Raw genomic sequence first — 22,500 nt, forward strand, 5'->3', positions numbered from 1 at the left:
GACACAGGTGCGTTCCAGGTCTAAAATGGGTTAAATTCCTAGATTGCAGCTTCAAAAAATACATTTCTCCGGATCAAAAACAGTGCAGTTTTTCCACGTCATTGCCTCAGTGCATATCGGTTCATTGGTTTTTGAAGCGGTTAGGGTTAGTAGAGCATTCGTTTGAGTCGGGCTGTTCGTGCAAGTTTCATGCTTTCGGAAAGGTGGGGGTGAGGGGGGAGGGAGGGAGGGGGGTAGAGTATGTAAGGGAGGATGAGGTCGTGTTTCAAGTCAACAAGTCAACCATGCTGTCATTGCAAATGACTGCATAAAAAATAAAATAAAAAAAACCTGCTCCACCCCGCCCCCCTGCCTAATCCAATCCCAGCCCTGGAAAAAAAAAGTACTTTTTTTTAAACTCAGCTACAGTTATTTGACAGCTTTAGTTACTATTTACTTTATAGCGGTTGGGGTTGGGAGTGATGTCTGATTTATGCAGCGAAAGAAATAGCCAATCTAAAAGTAGATTGCCTATTTTCGACGTGTAGTAAAAATGTCGATGTCCGCACAAGTGTAGTAATACAAACGCGTGTGTGTGTGTGTGTGTGTGTGTGTGTGTGTGTGTGTGTGTGTGTGTGTGTGTGTGTGTGTGTGTGTGTGTGTGTGTGTGTGTGTGTGTGTGTGTGCGTGTGTGTGTGTGTGTGTGTGTGGTTGTGTGATTGAAGGATTTACGCGTGCTCTTGGCAGCCGCAGTGTAATTGCTGCTAATAGGATTACAGACTATACAGACAGTCATAAAACATATTGTCGCTGTCCGGGTAGAAACCTCGCAGGTCCAAAACCGTTCCTTTTTTTATTATTATTATTATGTTATAACACATTTTGAAATAGTGAAAAATAGTAGATCTAAAAGCTGACAACGTGGTAGATCTGCTATTTTCACTGCTTTTGTGCGACACTCTTTATACGATGAATAGGGCATTCATTTCCTCAAATGAATGCAAAACAATACACATGTTTATGTATTTGTTTTGTATTGTTTGTCTATCGTTTGTAATAACGCTGCCTCTTGGCCAGGTACACTCTTGGAAAATATTTTTTTTTATCTCAATTACGAGTATTTTTACTTGGTTAACCCTTTAAGGCCGGGAAGGGAACGCATGTGTGTCATTTTAATTTCTTTTGGCTATTCAAAAATAGCGGATACACAAGCTCATAGCGCGGCACCGAGTGCCGCGCTATGAGCTTGTAGATCTGCTATTTTTTAGAAAAATCTTGAAAATGTGTGCAAATCATTTTCAACTCAAATATTTGCTTCTGGGGGTCCCTGGAACAAAATATTTTTAAATGGGAAGGGGTCCGTGGACAAATACATATTATTTTGGGGATCCTTGACATGAAAAAAGTTTGAAAACCATTGAAAATATAGCAACATAAGTAAAACAAAACAAAAAAAAAACTTTAGGAAAAAAAAAACTGTTAGGATTTAGAAGACATTTGTAAAATCCCCAGAAGCAAAGATTTGAGTTAAAAAACTTTCGCTTTAAAAAAGTATATATAAATTCAAACTAAAGATTTGCACACATTTTCACGATTTAAAAAAAAAAGCTTGTATATCTGCTATTTTTATAGAGCCAATGAAATTTTAAAATGACACAGATGCGTTCCCGGTCAAATAGGGTTAAATAATGGATGTGATAATGAATAAAAAAACACAAAAAACATGAACAAATACATGCTTATGGAGTTACAAGGTTTCTTCCCCACAGCAACGATATGGAGTTACTTAGTGGCTAATACGACCAGGAGGGCGGACAGCCTTCATCCTGCCGGGACCTCGGTGTTGCCAGATGTACCATAATTATCATATCTGTACTGATAATTATACCCTCTGTACGATGAGCCATCAACAATGCCCAAAAATGCCCGAGTGTACGATCATTTATCTTTTCAATCAAATCTGACCCTAGAACGGTTGGGAGGCATTAAAATCTCACGGATATCTGATTATGAAATGATATTCTATGACTGATTTACTGGAGCGGCTCCATGTGTGTCTGTGTGTGTGTGTCTGTGTCTGTGTGTGTGTGTGTGTGTGTGTGTGTGTGTGTGTGTGTGTGTGTGTGTGTGTGTGTGTGTGTGTGTGTGTGTGTGTGCATATATTTGTGAGTGGTGCCAGCCACTCCTACACTTGACCGTGTGTGTGGGTCTGTCCGTCCCTCCGTTTGACCACGGCCTATCTATCGTATAGCCAATCTACAAGCTCACAATCCGCCGTGATCGACTATTTTAACCATTTTTGTAAAAAAAAAACGGTAAAGTGGTTAAGTGTGTCTGTGTTGTATAAATATTGACCAGAGGAAAAATATTAACACAAGCTTTTGACTAAATATAACTGGGTCCATTTTAACGCACGTTCTTTGCTTCCTTATTTCCTGAAAAGTACTAGCCTGATTATCAGCCCGAAGCTGCGTGGAGCTTCAGGCTGACATTGGCTGCAGTGTCCGCGATTACCAGGGGGAGGGGATTCAAATGTCCCTAAACCAATCACAAGAGATCCACGGATCCGCCTACATCCGAGGTCATCGCACAGCTTGTTTTAGCAGATATTCGCTGATTGGCTCGTCGTTAGACCACTCCCACCCCCGACTCTGATTTGACAGGTTTTTCTTCGACCGCGAAAATCCACAGGCTCACATTATGACACCAGAAGGAAGAGGAGGCTCACTCAGAGAGTGGGCGGGGTCTATGGTCTGGAACCAGGCTAGAAAAGCATTGCTTTTTGGACGGTTACATGGCGGCTTTCCGACATGTCGCCTTTCCGACGTTAACGAACCCTATACCTAACCCTCACCCTAACCCTAACCGCACGCGGAAGCCACTAGTCGGAGTGGCGAGATGTCGGCGTGGAAGACTGTTACCTTTTTGGACATCGTCTCTGTCGGGTGGAAACCTCCTATGTTCAAAACTGTTACTTCTCATGATTCAAATAAATTAAACAGCTTGTAGATCTGCTACTTTTGATGATTTTGCGTGACACTGTAGCATGATCAAGTAGGGCGTTAATTTCAGTGATGGGAAAAAAGTACTCACATTTTTTTTTACTTAAGTAAAAGTATCAATGCTGCAATACTCCGTTACAAGTAAAAGTCTGGAATTCAAAATGTACTTGAGTAAAAGTACAAAAGTATTGGCATCAAAATGTATTTAAAGTAGCAAAAGTAGAAGTACTCATTATGCAGAATGTCCCATTTCACGTTTTCAAATGTATACACATCTTTTGAAAATAGCAGATCTGCAAGCTCACAATGTGTCGCGATGCGACGCATTGTGAGCTTGCAGATCTGCTATTTTCAAATGGCCGAAATGTATATAGGGCTCTAAGTGGGTAATGCATGTTTTGTAATAATAATCCAAATCTACAAAGTATCTAACGTTTTCAAATCATTGTAGTGGAGTAAAAGTACAATATTTTGCCTCTGAGATGTAGTGGAGTCGAAGTAAAAAGTACTGAAAAACTGGAAATACTCCAGTAAAGTAAAAACACCTTAACATTGTACTTAAGTGCAGTACTTGAGTACATGTACTTAGCCAATCTGGGAACCCACCACCAAATAAAAAGGAAAAACAGCGCCCTCTGCTGTTTTTTACTCTTTCACTTGGCTCTGGGGGGGGCTACACGGTGGACCCGTGCGCAAGGAAACCAGGGTTTTTGGTCTAACTTCAGCGCTCCACTTCCGGTGGTGCGACTATGTTTTCATTCCCACTAACAATATTTCTCCACGGAACACTAACACCACTTCTCCCAGAGAACATGGATCGTTTTGGTTATAAGCCCACTTGTTTCTATGATGAAAGAGCAAGTTAAAATGTTACTAACTTTCCGTGGTCTTGTCGGCTTCGAGGACGCAATAGACGGATTCCCGCGCGACGTCATCACAGAGCAGAATGCGCAATCTGCGCATGCTCGGGGGAAACAAATTGTTGCGCCGTTCACTCTGTTGTTGTGTTCGGGAGTTAGATAGCCATAATTCTGCTATTATAGGCATAATAGGCATAATGCTGCTATTATATACAAACAGATCCAACTTCCGACAAATCATTTTTATTGAGTAAACAAGGTATTACAAACTGCATAATTTAATTTACTTTCATTAAACCCGGTGAAGATCATTTATTTTATGAATGGACATTTGACCAGAGCTGCTGCGGGTAATGGCGCCCTCTATAGGCTTACCCCTCCTCTGCGCGGTCATATCCTCTCATGTTTACTAACAGGAAACCCGTCTATTGTTAAATGAGTTTCGGCTTGTTTCTAGTGGGGAAGGAACGGCATACACGTAAATCCCGCCCACTACATTTGATTGGGTAAAGCGCGGCCTGCTTCCTGATCTGATAGCACGCCCACTTGAAACCAATGCGCACGGGTTGTCAACACGGCTACCGACAGATTCAAACGCAGAGCAGAATCTGTTCTTGAGAGATTAGTTCTTAGCTACTTTACACCACTGATTCATTTACAAAAAGAAATATGGAAATAAGTCTACAAGCTCACTACCCAACAGCAATGACACAAGGTTTCAAAATGACAGCGACAACAATGCTATCCTGTAAAAGGCCAATATGTTTATCTCAATCAGCTGAGCAAACACCGGTGTTCAAACAGAGGGCTGTTCGTTCACCGTGGTTGTACTTTCCTCTCTCCAGCTTTATTTGTTTCATAATTATTATGTTTTTTTTTTGCCTTTTGCGTTTCGGGCCAGCACTTTCCACAGTGGTGAAAAGTAGCTAGGTACATTTACTCAAGTACCGTACTTAACTAAAAATTTTGAGGTATTTTTTACTTTACTGGAGAATTTCCAATTGTCTACGCTTTTACTTCTACTCCACTACATCTCAGAGGCAAATATTGTACTTTTACTCCACTACAATTATTTGAAAACTTTAGTTACTTGATGCAGATATAAATGATTACATTATAAAAACATACATTAACCACTTTAGCCCTATTTTAGACATAGGCTATTTGAAAATAGCCGATCTACAAGCTCACAATCCGTCGCAATTGTGTGCTTGTAGATCGGCTATTTTCAAACATTTTAGTACTTTTACTTTTGGTACTTTTAATCAAGTAAATTTAGAATTGTGGACTTCACTTGTAACAGAGTACACTTTTGATACCAATACTTTTGCACTTTTACTCAAGTACATTTACAATTCCGGTAGTACTTCTACATTACAGTATCGATACTTTTACTTAAGTAAAACATTTGAGTAGCTTTTCCACCACTGGCTCTCCATAGCAACGGGTCGGGTCGCTAGGACGAGAAGAGGCGTTTGTTTATCTTCATTGTGGGGCGAATGCAAATGCCGAGCTCATTGTGGCGAGTAAACTGACTGACCCTCCATCCCCCCCGAACCCACCATCGACACACACACCTGGCTCATTTGATAAGCAAATCAGCGGCGCTGAGGCGAAACCGACGTGTTGACAAACATCGTGGAGGGACACGAGGACAATGAGGAGAGCCAGGGAGGCGTTCATACGCTCCGAACAAAGCCACCAGTGGTGGAAAAAAGTACTCAAATGTTTTACTTGAGTAAAAGTATCAATACTGCAATGTAGAAATACTCTGTTACAAGTAAAAGTCCGGAATTAAAAATTGACTGGAGTAAAAGTACAAAAGTATTGGCATAAAAATGTACTTACAGTACCGAAAGTAAAAGTACTAAAATGTTCTGAAAATAGCAAATCTACAAGCTGTCAATACTTCATAATTCTACTATTGTACTTTTTTTTTTCTTCACTACCAATTATTTGAAAACTCTAGTTACTTAATTACTTTGAGAGATGTTGAAAACTTACGAAATGGGACATGCTGCATAATGAGTACTTTTACTCTAGGTACTCTAAGTACATGTTGATGCCACCACTGACTTCGGTACGACAGGGTGGTAATTTGACTTGGTGTGCTTTCAGAAACTATCATGACAATGAGGCTTAGTTAATGACGCCGGATGTTGTCGTTTTTTTCCCCAGTGCATTTATATTGTGATTGTTGCTTACTTAGGAGGGTTGTGGCCGTCACCCATCCTTTTACTGTTAATGTAGCTCAGAGGAGTGTGCAAATGGAACCAAATCGCCAGTGGTGCAAAGTAACTAAGTACATTTACTCAAGTAATGTACTTAAGTACAATTTTGAGGTACTTTTACTTTACTGGAGTATTTCCAATTAGCCTATACTTTTACTTCTACTCCACTACATCTCAGAGGCAAATATTGTTCTTTTACTCCACTACAATTATTTGAAAACTTTAGTTACTAGTTATTTTCATACCTAGGCTATAAGACACTGTAGTTGCAATAGAGCAGTGGTTTTCAACCAGTGGTCCGGGGACCACCAGTGGTCCTTGAGGGGGTTCCAGGGGGTCCCCAGACAAATTAATAGTTAGCAACCAAATTGAACCTTGTGTGCCTGTAACTCTGAGAGTGTACAGATGGAACCAAATGGACCCTAACGGGTCCATTTGGTTCCATCTGTACACTCTCAGAGTTACATGAACACTCATTATGATACTGCTGTGTAGATTGGGACCCCCAAGGAATCAAAATGGTTGAGTCCCTGGCATATCTTTTCAAATGGGGGGCCCCTGGGCTAATATGTGTCAATTTGGGGGTCCTTGACGCAAAAAAGGTTGAAAACCACTGCAATAGAGGAATACCGCATCACGTAATGACTGGTAACTAAGCAATGAGACACAGCCACACACTACTTTAGGATAAACGAGGAGGAGGGGGCAATGATGCAAGAAACCCACAGGATAGGGGGGAGGGGGGTCAAAAAAAAAGAAAGGGAGGAAAGTCAGAGTCTGGTCAGAGGGGTGGTCTCGATGTGGGACGGCCTAGTCAAGGGATGTGGTCTCTGGAATGCGATACGAAGAGGAAGACCGCGGGGGGGGGGGGGGGGGACAGGTGAGGAAGAACACCAACAACATAATAATATTTCAACTGGGGACCCGCCTCCCCCACCATGACAAGCACTTGGGAATTGTAGTCATTACATTTATTTTGACTCGGTTCCACAGATAAGTATTGTGAAAACAGACAAACTACGAGCTCACAAACGCCTCGCCAGCTTAGCAGATCGGCTATTTTCACTATTATGTTTGCCTCTTTCTTACGTGCAGATACCCTGTAATCACTTATACTGTATGTTTACACATTTAATGATGAAAGTTCCAGTTTGACCGTCTCGGAGGTTCGACTCAACACTCATGTTTTTTTTTTTTTTTTTAGAGCGGGTGGTCTTGGGAGGGGGTGGGGGGGTCCCGGGGGGGGGTCATCATGTGTGTGTCTGTGTGGTGTACTCACCTTGAGGTCGCGGTGGACCACGCCCATCTGGTGGCAATGGAGCACGGCCTCTAGGATCTGCTGAATGCAATGACTGCATGCAAACAGCAGGGGGGCGTGTGGTTAGTGAGTGAAAAAAGGCTATACCACACACTGTCTGCCTGCGGCGTTGAGACTGGGAGAGCTTATGGTGGCGGACGGCCTTTTGTGTTTTGGTTCTGCACACCCCCCCAACCCACACGCACGCACACACACACACACGCACTCACGCACACAAACACATTTGTATTACTATACTTGTGAGGACATCAACGTGTTAAGACAATAATTTGTATTTTACCCTAAACCTAAGCCTGAGTTTAATCACAACGCAGAAGAGCCGACGAGCTCACAACAAAATACAAATCAAGCCTATAAACAAGCTCATAACGCGGCATGTGCAAATCTTTGAATACATTTTAAAGCGAACATTTGTAACTCAAATATTTGCTTCTGGGCGGTCCCTGGAACAACACATTTTAGAAATGTTCGCTTTAAAAAAAACATTTACAGATTTGCACAAATCTTTCAAAAATAGCAGATCTACAAGCTCATAGCGTGGCACTCGGTGCCGCGCTATGAGCTTGCATAATCTGCTATTTATACTTGTATATCTGCTATTTTTGAATAGCCAAAGAAATCTAAAATGACAGAGATGCCTTCCCGGATTGAATGGGCTAAACCACAAAACAACCGTTTCTCTTGTGAGGACCGGGACAATTGTCCTCACAATGTCTTTTTTCCCCCCAAATTCAACTACACTCGTGGAGACGTTTGGTCCTCGCAAGTATAGTAATGCGCACACACACACACACACACACACACACACACACACACACACACACACACACACACACACACACACACACACACACACACACACACACACACACACACACACACACACACACACACACACACACACACACACACACACAGTGTGTTAATGGCTGGAAATGGGCCCCAATTTTTGAAATCTCCCAATTTGCAGGGCTGGAAATGATTCAGCCGAGGATGATGATCAGCAACAACGGGCCAGTTGCCGTGCCAACACCGTCCAAAATAAACAATCATCTCCTCACTGTGCCATCTCACACACACACAAACACACACACACACACACACACACACCTATGGCCTCCATGTATCTCTCCGAGTCTCAAAACAGAAGTGGTGTTAGCGCCCGGCCACCGCGCCGCCCCAGGGAGTGTTGAGGAGAGAGAGAGAGAGGACAGAGGAGGCTGAGGTATTATACAGGCGCTCTAGACCCGTGGTTCTCAACCAAGATAGGGCCCTTGTTAGTGTTTTGCCAATTATTTGGAGGCCCAATAGGCTCTACGCACAGCAGCCATTTTGGAAAGAAATTGGGCCCCTTCTTTACTTGCTTCACAGGTGCTACCAATGATACTAATGAAGGCTCTGTTCCATTCTGGTCAAACAGAGTCAGGGTGATGATATTGTGCATGTTGTTCTCACTGGAAACACTCTGCTACACCAGCGGGTCTCAAAGTGTGGTCCAGGGACCCTCATGGTTCCTTGAGGGGGTTCCAAATGGCACCTTAAAAAGGTGTGTAACTCTGAGAGTGTACAAATGAAACCAAATGGACCCGTAAGGGTCCATTTGGTTCCATTTGTACACTCTCAGAGTTGTGGGGGTCCTTGACATTAAAAGGTTTGAGAACCACTGTGCTACACGGAATGGAACAAAGCCTTCATTAGTGTCATTGGTAACACCTGTGATGGAAGTGAAAATGAGGCCCAATTTCTTTCCAATATGGCTGCTGTGCATCCTATTGTAATATACTCACAGCCCACAGGTTGGGGAACACTCCTAACCCCCCCCCCCCCCCCACACCCTCCTTTGTCCTAGCTTTCTCCTCCTCCTCCTCCTCCTCCTCCTCCTCTCTCCAGTCTCCCCGGGGTCCTCGAGCTTCGCGGCGGCCATCTTTCAGAGCGTGTGGATTTGGGAGAAGATGCTACATGCTGCTGGGTGTGGTGGGTGGTTCCCTGCCTGGCGTGCAGGGGGAAGAGAGGGACGCCCCGCCCCGCTTCCCCCGTCCTGGCACCACGCCACAACCATCTCTACCCAACCGGCCAACCGCGGGACACGTCGCCCGAGTCACATGACAAACTTTAAAGGAAGTGTAAGTGATATTTTTTGGGTTAAAACTAAACGGTTTTTTTTACGTGTGAAAAATCTCTATATTGTGATAGTAATCATTGCTATGGCGTTTTTGTTCAGTAAATGTCTCTTTAATAAACAGAAAATGCATGTTTAGGCGGTTTGCCAATTTCATCTCATCAGGAGAGGGGTACCCATGTATCAGCTTAAAGGGATAGTTCACCCAAAATTAGTTTTTTTCTATCGATTAGTCACCCCATGGAGACTTGAATTCATGGATTTTCTTTTGTTTTTGTCTCATTCCTAAGCCAATTATTTGACGACCGGCAGCGGTTCCGGTTGGAGACACGAAGAGTCTCCTTTGTATCTCCTACCGGAACCGCTGCCTACCGGTCCGCTGGTCATCAAATTATTGGCTAAAACAAAAAAAAAATGTGGTGACTAATGGATTCTTTGGGGTGAACTATCCCGTTAAATGTTATAGCTTTCCCAGTTTCAAATGTGTCTGCTCATTTATTTGTGTCATCACGTCCAATTTCACTTGTTTATCTTTTATCCTTCATGAATTCTCTCTCCTGATTGGATAAAATGTCAATCCCGAACTGACAATGCATTTTCTATTTACTAAAGAGCTGGAGAGACAGACCACTCTGAAATAACCAACCGATAGAGACACACGGCCGGAAGCGGAAGGCCTACAAATTCACGCCACTTTTGACACAGCGCCGCTACTCGGGGTCCGTTAGAACGATGAACTGCAGCTCTCAATGCAATCTCTATGAGAGCATATGAGAATTAGCCTACTTTTAAAATGATCCTACATTAACTGGAGACGATATTGATTTAAATAAAAATATGTTTCCAAATGTATGGAGTGTCTTTGTCAACGTATCTTCTTGTTTTCTTAATAGTTGATGTGTTTCACATTTAATTTGCCACTTTAACGAGTTACCCATAATGTTAACACAGCAGAGGGTAGACGGCAGACAGACAAGTTGTCGCATTTCAGTGACATCACTGCCTTTACGAGCGCAGAGCGCCGACCAGTGGCGTACCCATTGTAGAGGCAGGACAGGCGGTCGCCTGGCCTCCCCTAAAAAAATCAAATAACCCGAAAAGGTGTCAATGCGTGCTTAACACATTGACTGCCTAGATCGAGTTAACTCGATTTTAGCGTTTCATCACTTGCCTGCCAAGATCGAGTTAACTCGATTTTAGGAAAAAAAAAAATATATATTTTTTTTTTACTTTTTTTTTTTTAATTTGACCCAAAGACCAAGGAGAATTTTCGAAGATCTTTACTCTCATCCACTTCCTTGTTAACTTAAAACTTTAACATTTTGTATCTCGGCTCCTGAGTACTTTATTTTTTTTCATTGAAAAATCTCTGGCATGAATAACAATAGGCAGTGAAAATAATTCAGGCAGTCAATGTGTTAATGTCCTCAAAGTCACGCACCCAACAAGCTTTGAACCGAGAAGATTGGACCTTCTGTCATTTGACAATGCCTCTCATAGAGATTGCATTGAGAGCTGCAGTTCATCGTTCTAACGGACCCCGAGTAGCGGCGCCGTGTCAAAAGTGGGCGTGAATTTGTAGGCCTTCCGCTTCCGGCCGTGTGTCTCTATTGCAACGATTGCCATGAGAATACAGAGCTTTTTAACACTCACATTAACGAAAGACAAAAAAGACAAAAGATCACTTACTGCACCTTTAACAACGGGCGAAGGTTAGATCCAGGAGGTCGGGGCTGTGGGTTAGACCGGTTGGGGGGAGGGCGGTTGTGTGTTTTGTTGATCAGTGATTGGTTAATTGGCTGATTGGCCAGGCGGTGGGAGGGAGCAGGGCAAGGTGCTGCAGGCCTGTGCTTTGTTTTTTTGTTTTAGTTTTTGTTTGTTCTTGTTATCATTCTTTACTAACCTTCAGGTCCCTGTGAACTATGCCATTTACGTGGCAATGATTTACACTTTCTAGAATCTGTTGTATGCAGTGACTGTGGAGGAGCAGAAAGAAAAAAAAACACACCAAGGAGAGGAAGAGGAACAGATGAACATAAACATAAACAAATATATTTGTATATATACACACAATAGGGATGCAACGGTTCAGTGAGCTCACGGATCGGTTCGAAACCTCAGGTCACGGTTTTAGGTAGCCGGGATTCCAGACTGATTCGCTCCGTTCGGCTTCTCAGTCTGGAAAACATGCTATTTCCAAGGGTTGGGACCATAGACACATAGAGGCGTCTGTGTCTCGGGCGCGCACCAGCTTCCGCAGGGCCAGCGGGAAAAGTCTGCGCGCGCGTCACAGAAAGGGACGTTCGGTAGGCCAATCAGAGGCAGGTGGGGGGGCGGGTCTTTTCGTAACCCGGCCCGTAACTCTTTAAGAGGCAGCCGCGCAGCAACTAGTCAGTTAGACGCGCTGTGATTGGCCAGCAGTCACTTTGAGTGGCAGCTCGCCTTCTCTTAACACATGGGGTGCCAGCATTTTTTCATAACAACTTACGTTGGGTGCCAGCATTCTCCCCATTGACTGCGCTTTACTGTTTAAAGCTCTAGAATCCACGACGAGCAAATCCATGTAAAAAAAAAAAGCATCCATTCATTATATAGAGGTCTCGTACAATCGGGGGAAAAAAATTAAAAACATTCGGAAATCCGTTCCATAGTTGCAGCCAGTTGAAAATAGTCAAAAATACATTGTAAAAAAAAAAGTACACATGAGCCGAGAAAAAATGTTTTTTTTTTCAAAAACAGTATACTGTATATACGGTTTTGGCACTCAACAGTTGTAATTGAAAAGAAGTATATATACGGTTTTGGCACCCAATGTGTTAAATGACGGCCGCGATACAGGTCGCTCCGACAAACTGCAGAGGCCAATGAGGTATAGGTTTCTATATCTATGGGTGGGACCAGGCGGGACAGGCACCCGGGATCCGTGGCTTCTAATTGGTCCGTGGTGCGGGTCGGGACCGGTGGCTTCCAATCTAAAGGTCTGTCGGCGAGGTGGGACAGAGCCTTCCAACGTAAATTTCGATTCACTTCCTGATTTGCCTACGCACAACAAGATGATAGCCAAGACGGAGAAGCGAAGTAAAACAAATAAAAATAAAATAACGCTGAACGAGTGCCTACGTCTGGATTTCAGGCTGCGGTTTCGGTACAGTATGAAAAAAAAAGCTATGCCAATATATTAATCCAACTGTGTTGCTCGCCAAAAAATAGACGACCTATGGTGGGCGAAAGGGCCTTTCTGTGTGGAGTTTGCATGTCCTCCCCGTGTCTCCTAGGGTAGGTACCCTCACACAAAACATGCAGTAATCCTGGTCTCTATACTGCCTCACCCCTGCCTGATGGAGGGGAAAGGAACTGGTTGGAATAACGTGTTCCTGCCACACGCTACATTCTAACCAGGGAACCTCCCCACTGTCAGGCGATAAGCAGCGGCTTGCTAGCTCTCATGCATTGAAGGAGGCATGAGCTCGGCTCTAGGCTCCCCCTAGGCTGGCAGAGGGAGTGTAGCGCCCAGGATTACTTACACAATTGGCACTGGGTGAAAAAATGGGTTACACAATCGCGGGATACAAATCTTTGGGAAAAAAATAGACGACCTATGAGCTCACAACATGTCGCGATGCTTGTATATCGGCTATGTTTGGCGAGCAACGCCATTGGATATATTTGCAGAGAGGCGATGTCTCCGGTGTCACGGAGCCAATTTGGCAGCAACAAATGACGTGTAAAGTCGTTATTTCACAAATGCGTATGGAACCGTCAATGGTGAACTGTCACATTAAACAGAGAACCGCTGCATCCATACACAGCAACCAGCAGATGAAACACAGGCAGCAATAAACAGTTAACCCTCCCAGATGACAGAGGAGAGAGCTTAACACACACTCAGAAGAGGCTAAACACACACCATGGTCACATTTAAAACACACTTCGTTCATAGCTATATATAAAAAATAAATAAAAAAACTTAGCACAAACTCTAAACCCAAACACAGAATCCACATTAATTTACCATCTTATTTATCGGAATCACTGGTTCTCAACGTGGGGGTCCTCGAAACTCAATAGGTTGAGAACCAGCGATCTAAATGCTCTGCCAGTCTAGTTGAGACGTGGTGACACATCTCTAGATATTATGAAAGTCAAGATTGTTGACACAAATCATAACCCAGGAGCAGCTTTTTGGGAGAGGCGGACGTTTAAAGCGGTATCGACAAGATTGCGAAATTCTGTGGATTCCGTCTGGGTTGGATTTTTCAATTTTTTGGGGGGGGAGTGAGGTACAAAAACTTAACAGAGAAATATAAATAGAGGGAAAGCAAAACAGCAGATGGCAGGAACATCAAAGAGAAGGGGATTTTAACTCTTGACACACACCCAAACACACACACACACAGGCGCGCACACGTACACATAACAGGGGGAGAGACTGCATATTATGCACGTCATGTAAGCACTCCGCTACAGCTAGTAATGGAACCATACGTTAACGTATAACACCGATGATGAATGAATTATGTATGCACAAACTACACGCCGACTTCCATTCCTTAACTGCTAATAATAGAAAGTGGAGAGAGAGAGAGAGAGAGAGAGAGAGAGAGAGAGAGAGAGAGAGAGAGAGAGAGAGAGAGAGAGAGAGAGAGAGAATATGCAAATGTCTACTATGTGTGAGAGTGTGAGTGAGTCATTCTATAGTGTGTTCCTTGTTCGCTCTGATGTGCATCAAAAGGAGCTGTGAGTGATTTTCTTTTGTTAAAGTAGGTGTTAAATAAATAGCACTATTCTGATAGTCATTGCTACAGAGTGTTTGCTCGGTAACAGGAGTCGCCCTGTCTCTCTAGGTCTTTAACAGTGTTGTAAAGTAACTAAGTACATTTACTTAAGTACTGTATTAAGCACACTTTGAAGATTTTTTTTTATTTTACTGGTGTATTTCCCATTTTCAATACTTTTACTCCACTACATCTCAGAGGCAAATATTGTACTTTTACTCCACTACAATTATTTGACAGCTTTAGTTACTTTGCAGATTTGGATTATTACCAAAAAACATACATTAACCACTTCAGCCCTACATATATTTCTGCCATTTGAAAATAGCCGATCTACAAGCTCACAATGCGTTGCATCGCGACACATTGTGAGCTTGCAGATCTGCTATTTTGAAAATATTTGTTGAACTTTTGAATGGGACATTCTGCACAATGAGTACTTTTACTTGTGGTACTTTAAGTACATTTTGATACCAATACTTGTGTACTTTTACTCAAGTAAATTTTGAATACCTTACATGTACTTGTAGCAGAGTATTTCTTCACTGCAGTATTGATACTTTTACTTAGTAAAAAAAGGGAGTACTTTTGCCACCACTGGCCATTAAGTACATTTTCAAGTTGGGATACCAATTCTATCCAATCAGCATACACAGGATAAACAAGTGAAATTGGAAGTGATGACTAAAATAAATAAGCAGACACAATTAGCACAAATTGGCACAAATTGGAACAAATTTGAAACCCGCCTGCATGGAATTTTATTTTCTGTCTATCAAAGAGCTGGAGAGACTGGGATATCCCCCCTATTGTTGCACACTTGTTGTACACACTATATGGCAATGCTTGCTATCAGTAACCACTGAAGGCTTACAGTGAAAATAGACGATCTACAAGATCACACCGCGTTGTTGAGCTTAAACAAGTTTGAAAGAGGTGAAACGCACACGCACGCACACGCACACGCACACACACACACACACACACACACACACAGGACAAGTGAAGGGTCACCATCACCACACAGGACAGACAGCGTCTACACTGACCTGGCGTCAGCTTCACTGTAGTACTCTCTGGCAACGATGTCCTCGAACAGTTCCCCACCCGTCACTCTGAAAGACAGACATACAGACAGACAGACAGACAGACAGACAGACGGACGGACGGACGGACGGACGGACGGACGGACGGACGGACGGACATAACAAAAACAAAATATTAGCTTTTGAGTGAGAGTGTGTGCACAGCAATACAAATTAAAAAAAGAAGAAGCTTCAGGCAGGGCTACTTCACCAACCAGGCTCCCCCGCTACCTCTCTGGCCCCCTCCCGCTCCCTCCCGCTCTGGTGACAGGTCAGGTCTTTCTCAGTTGCAGCCCCCCCCCCACCCCCCCCCCCCCCTTTGGAACTCACTCCCACCTCACATCAAAGTCTCCCGCCACCCTTGTCGTGTTCAAAGCCTCCCTCAAAACCCACCTTTTCAGACTCACTTTAACGGATTCAAATCCCCCTTTACATCTTTATGTTTTTCTTTGGCTAGTTTTTAGCTATTAGCTATTAGCTGAAATTCACCATCGATGATGTCACTGGAAGGCGGGTTTCTGAACTGTCAACTGCGCGAACGGCGTTTTCCTATCGCCTTGCAGTAGCGGGGGGGGGGGGGGGGAGGGGGGGGGGGGGGGAGAGAGAGCCTGGCGCAGTCAGCGCACAGAAGTCAAGGCACAGACGGCTGTGTCGTTGACGGACAACTAGGGTTGCCAACAGTCCCGTATTAGCCGGGACGCCCCGTATTTGAGCCAAAAGGGGCGTATCCCGTACGGGACTTTGTTTGTCCCGGACTCCGGTGCAAAGGGAAAAATAAAAAATATATTTCTGTTTGCGCACACTGCAGTGTGTCTGGCTGCGTGTTTGTGTGCTGTATGCGAAGGGCGCTAGGACCGCTCAGTTGACAGGGCAGGCACAGTGCTCGCACGAGTGCTTGTGTGTGTGTGTGTGTGTGTGTGTGTGTGTGTGTGTGAGATTTTCTCCGGTGGGAACGACATCATTGTTTGTGTGGCATGTCAGCCTGTTCCCAACCCTAACCCTAACTCTAAAACCGAAATAAAGTAACAAAAAATAAACCCGAAAAAAATCGCGCGCGCGTGCATGTGTCCCGTTTCTCCAGTTCTGGATGTTGGCAACCCTACGGACAACGGATGATGCAACACTTGTGAGAAACAACAAAAATAAAACCTGGCGAAACAGTTAGCGTGCATTAGCGCAAGATGAGGATAAAGGAAAACATTCAGTCTAAATGGAAAAGCATGAGGATTATGGTGTCATTTCTAATCAAAGCGTCTCATTCATTGCTACATTTACACTCCGGTGAAAAAAAAAAGCGAAGCCACTTCCAAGCCGGTTGTGTGCAAAACACATTTGCTCAGTGCGTGCTTGCATGATGAAATTACCACAGCACCGTGATGCATTTCAGCAAAGATAGCATCGCTACTCATTCTCTCTCTCTCTCTCTCTCTCTCTCTCTCTCTAAACACTGGTTGATTCACAAGGATGGGGGTTTTCCGGGTGTTTTCCGCGCAAGTACTATTTCAAGGGGGATTCGGGGGCTGGGGGCGCGCGGGGACAGCAGAGTAATGAGAAGATAATCGCTCACAGACCAGCTTGGGCCCCAAAGCAAGCTGTTATGTTTGGACTGTGGGCTATAGAGTTAAGAGAACATGCCCAACTGTTTTGCTCATTTGCAGTGGTTCAAAAACTTTTTTTTTTTAGTCCATGAAGACTAGGAACGCAGTACTCAAATGCTTCATGTAAAAGTACCAATACTGCAATATAGAAATACTTTGTTACGAGTAAAGGTCCAGAATTCAAAATTGAGTAAAAGAACAAAAGTATTGGCATCAAAATGTACTTACAAGAACCAAGAGTAAAAGTACTAAAATGTTTGAAAATAGCAGATCTACAAGCTCACAACGTGACACGTTGTGAGCTTGTAGATCGGCTATTTTCAAACAGCCTGGGTATAAAATAGGGCTAAAGTGGTAAATGTATGTTTTATAATATCATATTTTATATCTGAAAAGTAACTAAAGTTTTCAAATAATTGTAGTGGAGTAAAATTACAATATTAGCCTCTGAGAGGTAGTGGAGTAGAAGTAAAAGTATTGGAAATTGGAAATACTCAAGTAAAGTACAAATACCTCAACAATGTACTTAAGTAAATGTACTTAGTTACTTTACACCGCTGCTTTTCAGCGTGTGTATCTGCTACTTTTGTGTGACGCTGTAGTGTGATCAAGTAGGGCGTTACCTTTCAAAAACGACAACGAATATGGAGATGGGAGGTTTCTGCCCGACGACAGCAATGATATCCATGGCTTTCGTCTGCGGGTCATGACCTTTCTACGGTTTTCATTTCACAGCACGACTTCATGTTGCTTCTAATGAGCCGTCAGAAGCCAGGTTATTATAGTTAACGGAAACTAACAAAATAACAAAAACAAAAATTGAAAAAAACATTTCCGTTAACACATTGGCTGCCATGGACGCAGATCTGCGTTCTTTTGCGCAAAAGACCCGACGCTGCCATGGACGCAGATCTGCGTTCTTTCGAAAACATTTTTTTTTCAAAATAAGAGTTTTTTTTTTTTTTTTTTTTTTTGACCCAAAGACCAAGGAGATATGATTTTCCGAAGATTTAGACTCCCATCCACTTCCTTGTAACTTAAAACTTAAAAATTCTGTATCTCGGCTCCTAAGTACTTTTTTTTTCTCATTGAAAAAGTCTGGCAGTCTACTGTAGAAAAAAAAAAGAAGATGGCAGCCAATGTGTTAACTGAACAAAATAAAAAAATCGATAAAAAAAACAAAACGAAAACTGGAACTGTATTGTGTGTTTACAAAATCAACTAAAACAAACTGAGATTATAGACAAAAATGCCCTTAGTTTTCGTTTGTGGATGGATGGTTGGTGGGTCATCTGTAACTGAATACATTTTTAAATGATATCCTTTGTTAAAGGGATAGTTCACCCAAAAATGTCGATTATTCACCACCATGGAGACTTGAATTCATGGATATTTTCAATAATTCGATGACCAGCGGACCGGTAGGCAGCGGTTCCGGTAGGAGACACACATGAGACTCTTTGCGTCTCCTAGCGGAACCGCTGCCGGTCATCCAATTATTGGCTTAGGAATGCGACAAAAAAATATCCATGAATTCAAGTCTCCATGGGGTGACTAATCAATATTAAAAAAGTCATTTTGGGGGTGAACTATCCCTTTAAGTTTGTATTACAAAATACAAGGATAACCCAGAGTATAAAAAAAAAAAAAACTACATCAAAATGTAAAACCCAAAACTATTATAATCTTGGTCAGAAGGCACAGGACTGACGCCGGTCATAGGTGCTAAAAACTGCATCGATCAAATTGCTTTCGCTAAAAGTCCTTCCGACGTCCTTCCAAACGGCCACACGCTGGCTGACTCAACCGGCTGATTGAATAGAGCTCGGCGTCGTGATTCATATTAGGCCAATTTCCAATTATGATGTACGTGCTGGGCCCCTGGTATAGGCAGCGGTGTGGTGGAACCAGCAGGCTATACTCAGATGTGTTACTTGTAATAAAAGTAGCATTACCACAATGTAGACATACTTTAAAGCAGTGGGTCTTCAACAGCTCGTAGTGTGGCACCAAATGCAATGCTAAGAGCTTGTAGATCTGCTTTTTTCTTTTTGAAAAATCCTAAAAAAGTGGTGCAAATCGTTTTTTAAAGCGAACATTTTCTTTTTTTTTAAACTAATGCTATATAATATCAGTGGTTGACATACTTTTTTCATGTCAAGGACCACCCAAAACTATATGTATTTGTCCGCAGACCCCCACTTCATAGTATGTATATATATTAAAAGATTTGCAGACATTTTGCACACATTTTCACAATATTATTTCCTAAAAATAGTAGATCTACAAGCTCAAAGCTATGAGCGTGTATCACTATCTATCTACAAGCTCAAAGCTATGAGCCAAAGAAATCTAAAGTGACACAGATGCGTTCACAGATTGAATGGGAATGAAAATAACCTGGAAGCAATGTGCCTTCCAGCTGTCAACGGAGAGAATGCTGCCAAACGCACATGGAGTGATGGAATGGGGGAGTACCTCACATAAGGAAGAGATATTGATTGTTATATGAACACCATTGTGTATTGTGAATAGTCTTTATTGACGTCACACTGACAGCTACTTCATATAACCGCTACTGCACAGTATATTAGCCTCTATAGAATAACAGTAATACTGTAGCACTGCTGTAGAAAACAGTAGGGTCTTTGAGACATTTTTCCGAGCCAATTGCAATTTGAGCTTTCTCCACGACATTTCCCTTTTTGAACAATTAGCTGTTGTAATGCTTAAAGGTAGGGTACGTGATTGTCTTTGGTTAAAATCTGTGTTAAATAGCTCTATATTCTGATAGTACTTGTTGCTATAGACTATAGAGTGTTTGTTCAGTAACGGGAGTCTCCATGTCTCTCCTGCTTCTTATTAAACAGAAAATGCATTTGCAGGCCAGGATACCAATGTTATCCAATCAGGATAGAGAACTCAGGAAGGATACAGATTAAACTAGTGACATAGTGATGATGACACTAAGAAATGAGAATTGGAACTGGATCACTATAAAAATGAAGCTGATAAATGGGTACTCTCTCCTTATTGGCTGACATTTTGTCACCTACCTGAAAATATGTTTTCTGTTTAATAAAGAGCCGGAGAGACAGGGAGACTCCTGTTACTGAACAAACACTCTATAGCAATGAATACTATCAGAATATAGAGCTTTAACCTTTTAACAAAAACTTTTAGTTTTAACCAAAACATATCACCCTACCTAATTGATGCAATACCTGATTCATACATACATAGCCAATGTACAAGCTTCCGTTCACTTCCTGTTTATTGGTTTCCCGGAAACAGTCCAGTGTCTTGAGTTGACTAGTTTTGCCCGGGATTTGGCGAGAGACAGTAGTTTCAACTTTGTGTTTACCAACGCTCTGACAAACGATCATAATGTATATAAATGTTCTGTGGCCAGTTAGGGAGGTGGGAAAGACGGAGAAGAAGATGCTGTTTCCAGCGTGCCTGCGACAAAGAAAGGCACCTCGCGGGTGAACATTTTTCCCTCTGAGCGACGGCCATAGATACCGTTTGTGTTTACACACGGTCCGGCGATAGATCATAATGGATCTAAACTTTATGCGACCAGTTGAAAAGGTTTAAAAAAAACACGAAAACGCTGGCAGTGGGTGAGTTGATTAATGTATATTACTCTGGCAGTCAAAGAGTAAAGAATGAGCGGAGCAGACGCCGTAGTGGAGACACAGCAAAGAGAGTGTGACTTCATTTAATGCAGGGTTCTGCTTTATGTCACAGCGCCTTACCCTTGCTGGATCGGAGCCCACAGTGATCTCATATTTACCATGACTGTTCTATATTTAACACCCATAACAACTGGATGGGGACTTGGGCGTGGGGCCCACCAGTGAGCTCATATCTACCATGGAGCGTCCGCACTTGGTGTGGGATTGATGGCCTGGTGTGGAATAGATCATTGGTTCTCAAAGTGGGGTCCTTGAGGGAGTTCCACGGGGTCCCCAGCTAAATGATGGATAGTTAGGAACCACATGGACCCTTATGGGTCTGTAACTCTGAGAGTGTACAAATGGAACCAAATGGACCTGTAGTTAAATTAACATTGATTTTACAATATAAATTGGGGTCCCAGAGATAGAAAAGCCATTGCATTGGGGTCCGTAGCCTAATGCATGTCAAACTGGGGGTCCTTGAAATGAAAATGGTTGAGCATCACTGCTTTAAAAAAATATAATCAGGATTCGGGTTAAGTAACATGTTTTGTAAAAAAAGAAAAAAAGAAAAGAAAAAAGAAACAAAGTATGATGATAGTAATCTTTGCTATATTTTCAGGTTCTGATACCAATTTTATCCAATCAGGACTCAGGAGAGAGAACCGCACAAAGACCTTCGACGTTATAAGCGTTCCAGCTCCAATCTTGAGCTCATTTTCTGCTCATTGTGTTGTGTCATCACTTCCAATTGCACTTGTTTATCCTGTAATCTGTAAGAGTTCTTGCTCCATGATTGGACGAAATTGGTCTGTTTACTGAAAAGAGCTGAAGAGGAGAGGAGAGGAGAGCTGTGGGATATGCAACCTTTAGCTCTCCTTTAAATAAGGACACGTCCCACTCGGGCGCCAATAAACCCCCAGGAAATGACTGGAACACAGTCTGCAGGGCACGTAGGTTACCTGTGTGCGTGCGTGCGTGTGTGCGCGCGCGTGCGTGCGTGCGTGCTGTGTCATTTCCCATTGCCTTTTAGGTGTCCTCTGGTGCTGACAACGACAAAAAACATTGACAAACGTATAAATGATAGTGGTTTCAGCTCGCCATCTCAACGGGTCAAAGTGAGATGGGGTGTATTTCAATAGTATGACTTCATCTTACTTCATTAACAAAACCTTGGCCTTTCATATTGAAGCATGACATCATTGCAAAGCAAGCCAGCCAGCAGATAACAACGTTGGAACAGTGGTTCTCAACATTTCAGGCTGTGACCTCCCAACAGAATCATATTTATGGGGGGGAGGGACCTTTTACTACTACTTTAAATATCACAGTCTTTTTGACGAGGGTGGACAAGTTGCCAAGACAGTAAGTAATGAGTGTGATGAAGTCAGGGGAGCCAAACTTGACTTCATTCAGCTATAGGAAGTTTGGTGGCATTCAACACCACTATGCCCTCAAGGCAGTTCATGAGGCTGACTAGTTTGGACTAGTTGTTTGGTTTCAGATGGAGGTAAAGCTGTGTGTCTTCTGTATAAACATAAATGACACAGCGTCACATACCTGACATAATAGCCGGGCTGATTTGTTTATTTTTGGGACACAATTCTTATATGACACAATCTAAGATTTATTTACGGGGAATTCTATGGGGAAAATAACCCGTGACCCAGGGGTAAAGGGGTTGACGACGTCAGGACTTCAGTAGCCTCGCGTAGCCAGACAATATCACACGACACACTGCGTGGATATTAGTCTGGTCCCTATCAACGGTAGATTTTCTTCCAGGGGGCGGTTACAAAAAGATCCAAACGGACTCTATTGGTTAGACCTAAACCAATCAGAGCAGTGCTTCC

At 42.8% G+C, this 22,500-nt stretch overlaps 1 protein-coding gene across 6 annotated transcripts in view; it reads right to left on the reverse strand.

Annotated features, from left to right (window-relative positions):
* Positions 1-22,500, reverse strand: part of camk2d1 (calcium/calmodulin-dependent protein kinase (CaM kinase) II delta 1) — a 173,435-nt gene that overhangs the window by 49,619 nt on the left and 101,316 nt on the right. For all 6 annotated transcript variants that reach the window (XM_084042182.1, XM_084042181.1, XM_084042179.1 and 3 more), the window contains 2 exons: positions 15,334-15,399; positions 11,413-11,485 (listed from right to left, as the gene is read on the reverse strand). In XM_084042182.1, coding sequence (XP_083898308.1) covers positions 11,413-11,485; positions 15,334-15,399 — 139 coding nt within the window. The remainder of the gene's footprint in view (positions 1-11,412; positions 11,486-15,333; positions 15,400-22,500) is intronic.

Source organism: Gymnoscopelus microlampas, assembly GCF_963454915.1.
Source record: "Gymnoscopelus microlampas genome assembly, chromosome: 19".
NCBI classification, from domain to species: Eukaryota; Metazoa; Chordata; class Actinopteri; order Myctophiformes; family Myctophidae; genus Gymnoscopelus; species Gymnoscopelus microlampas.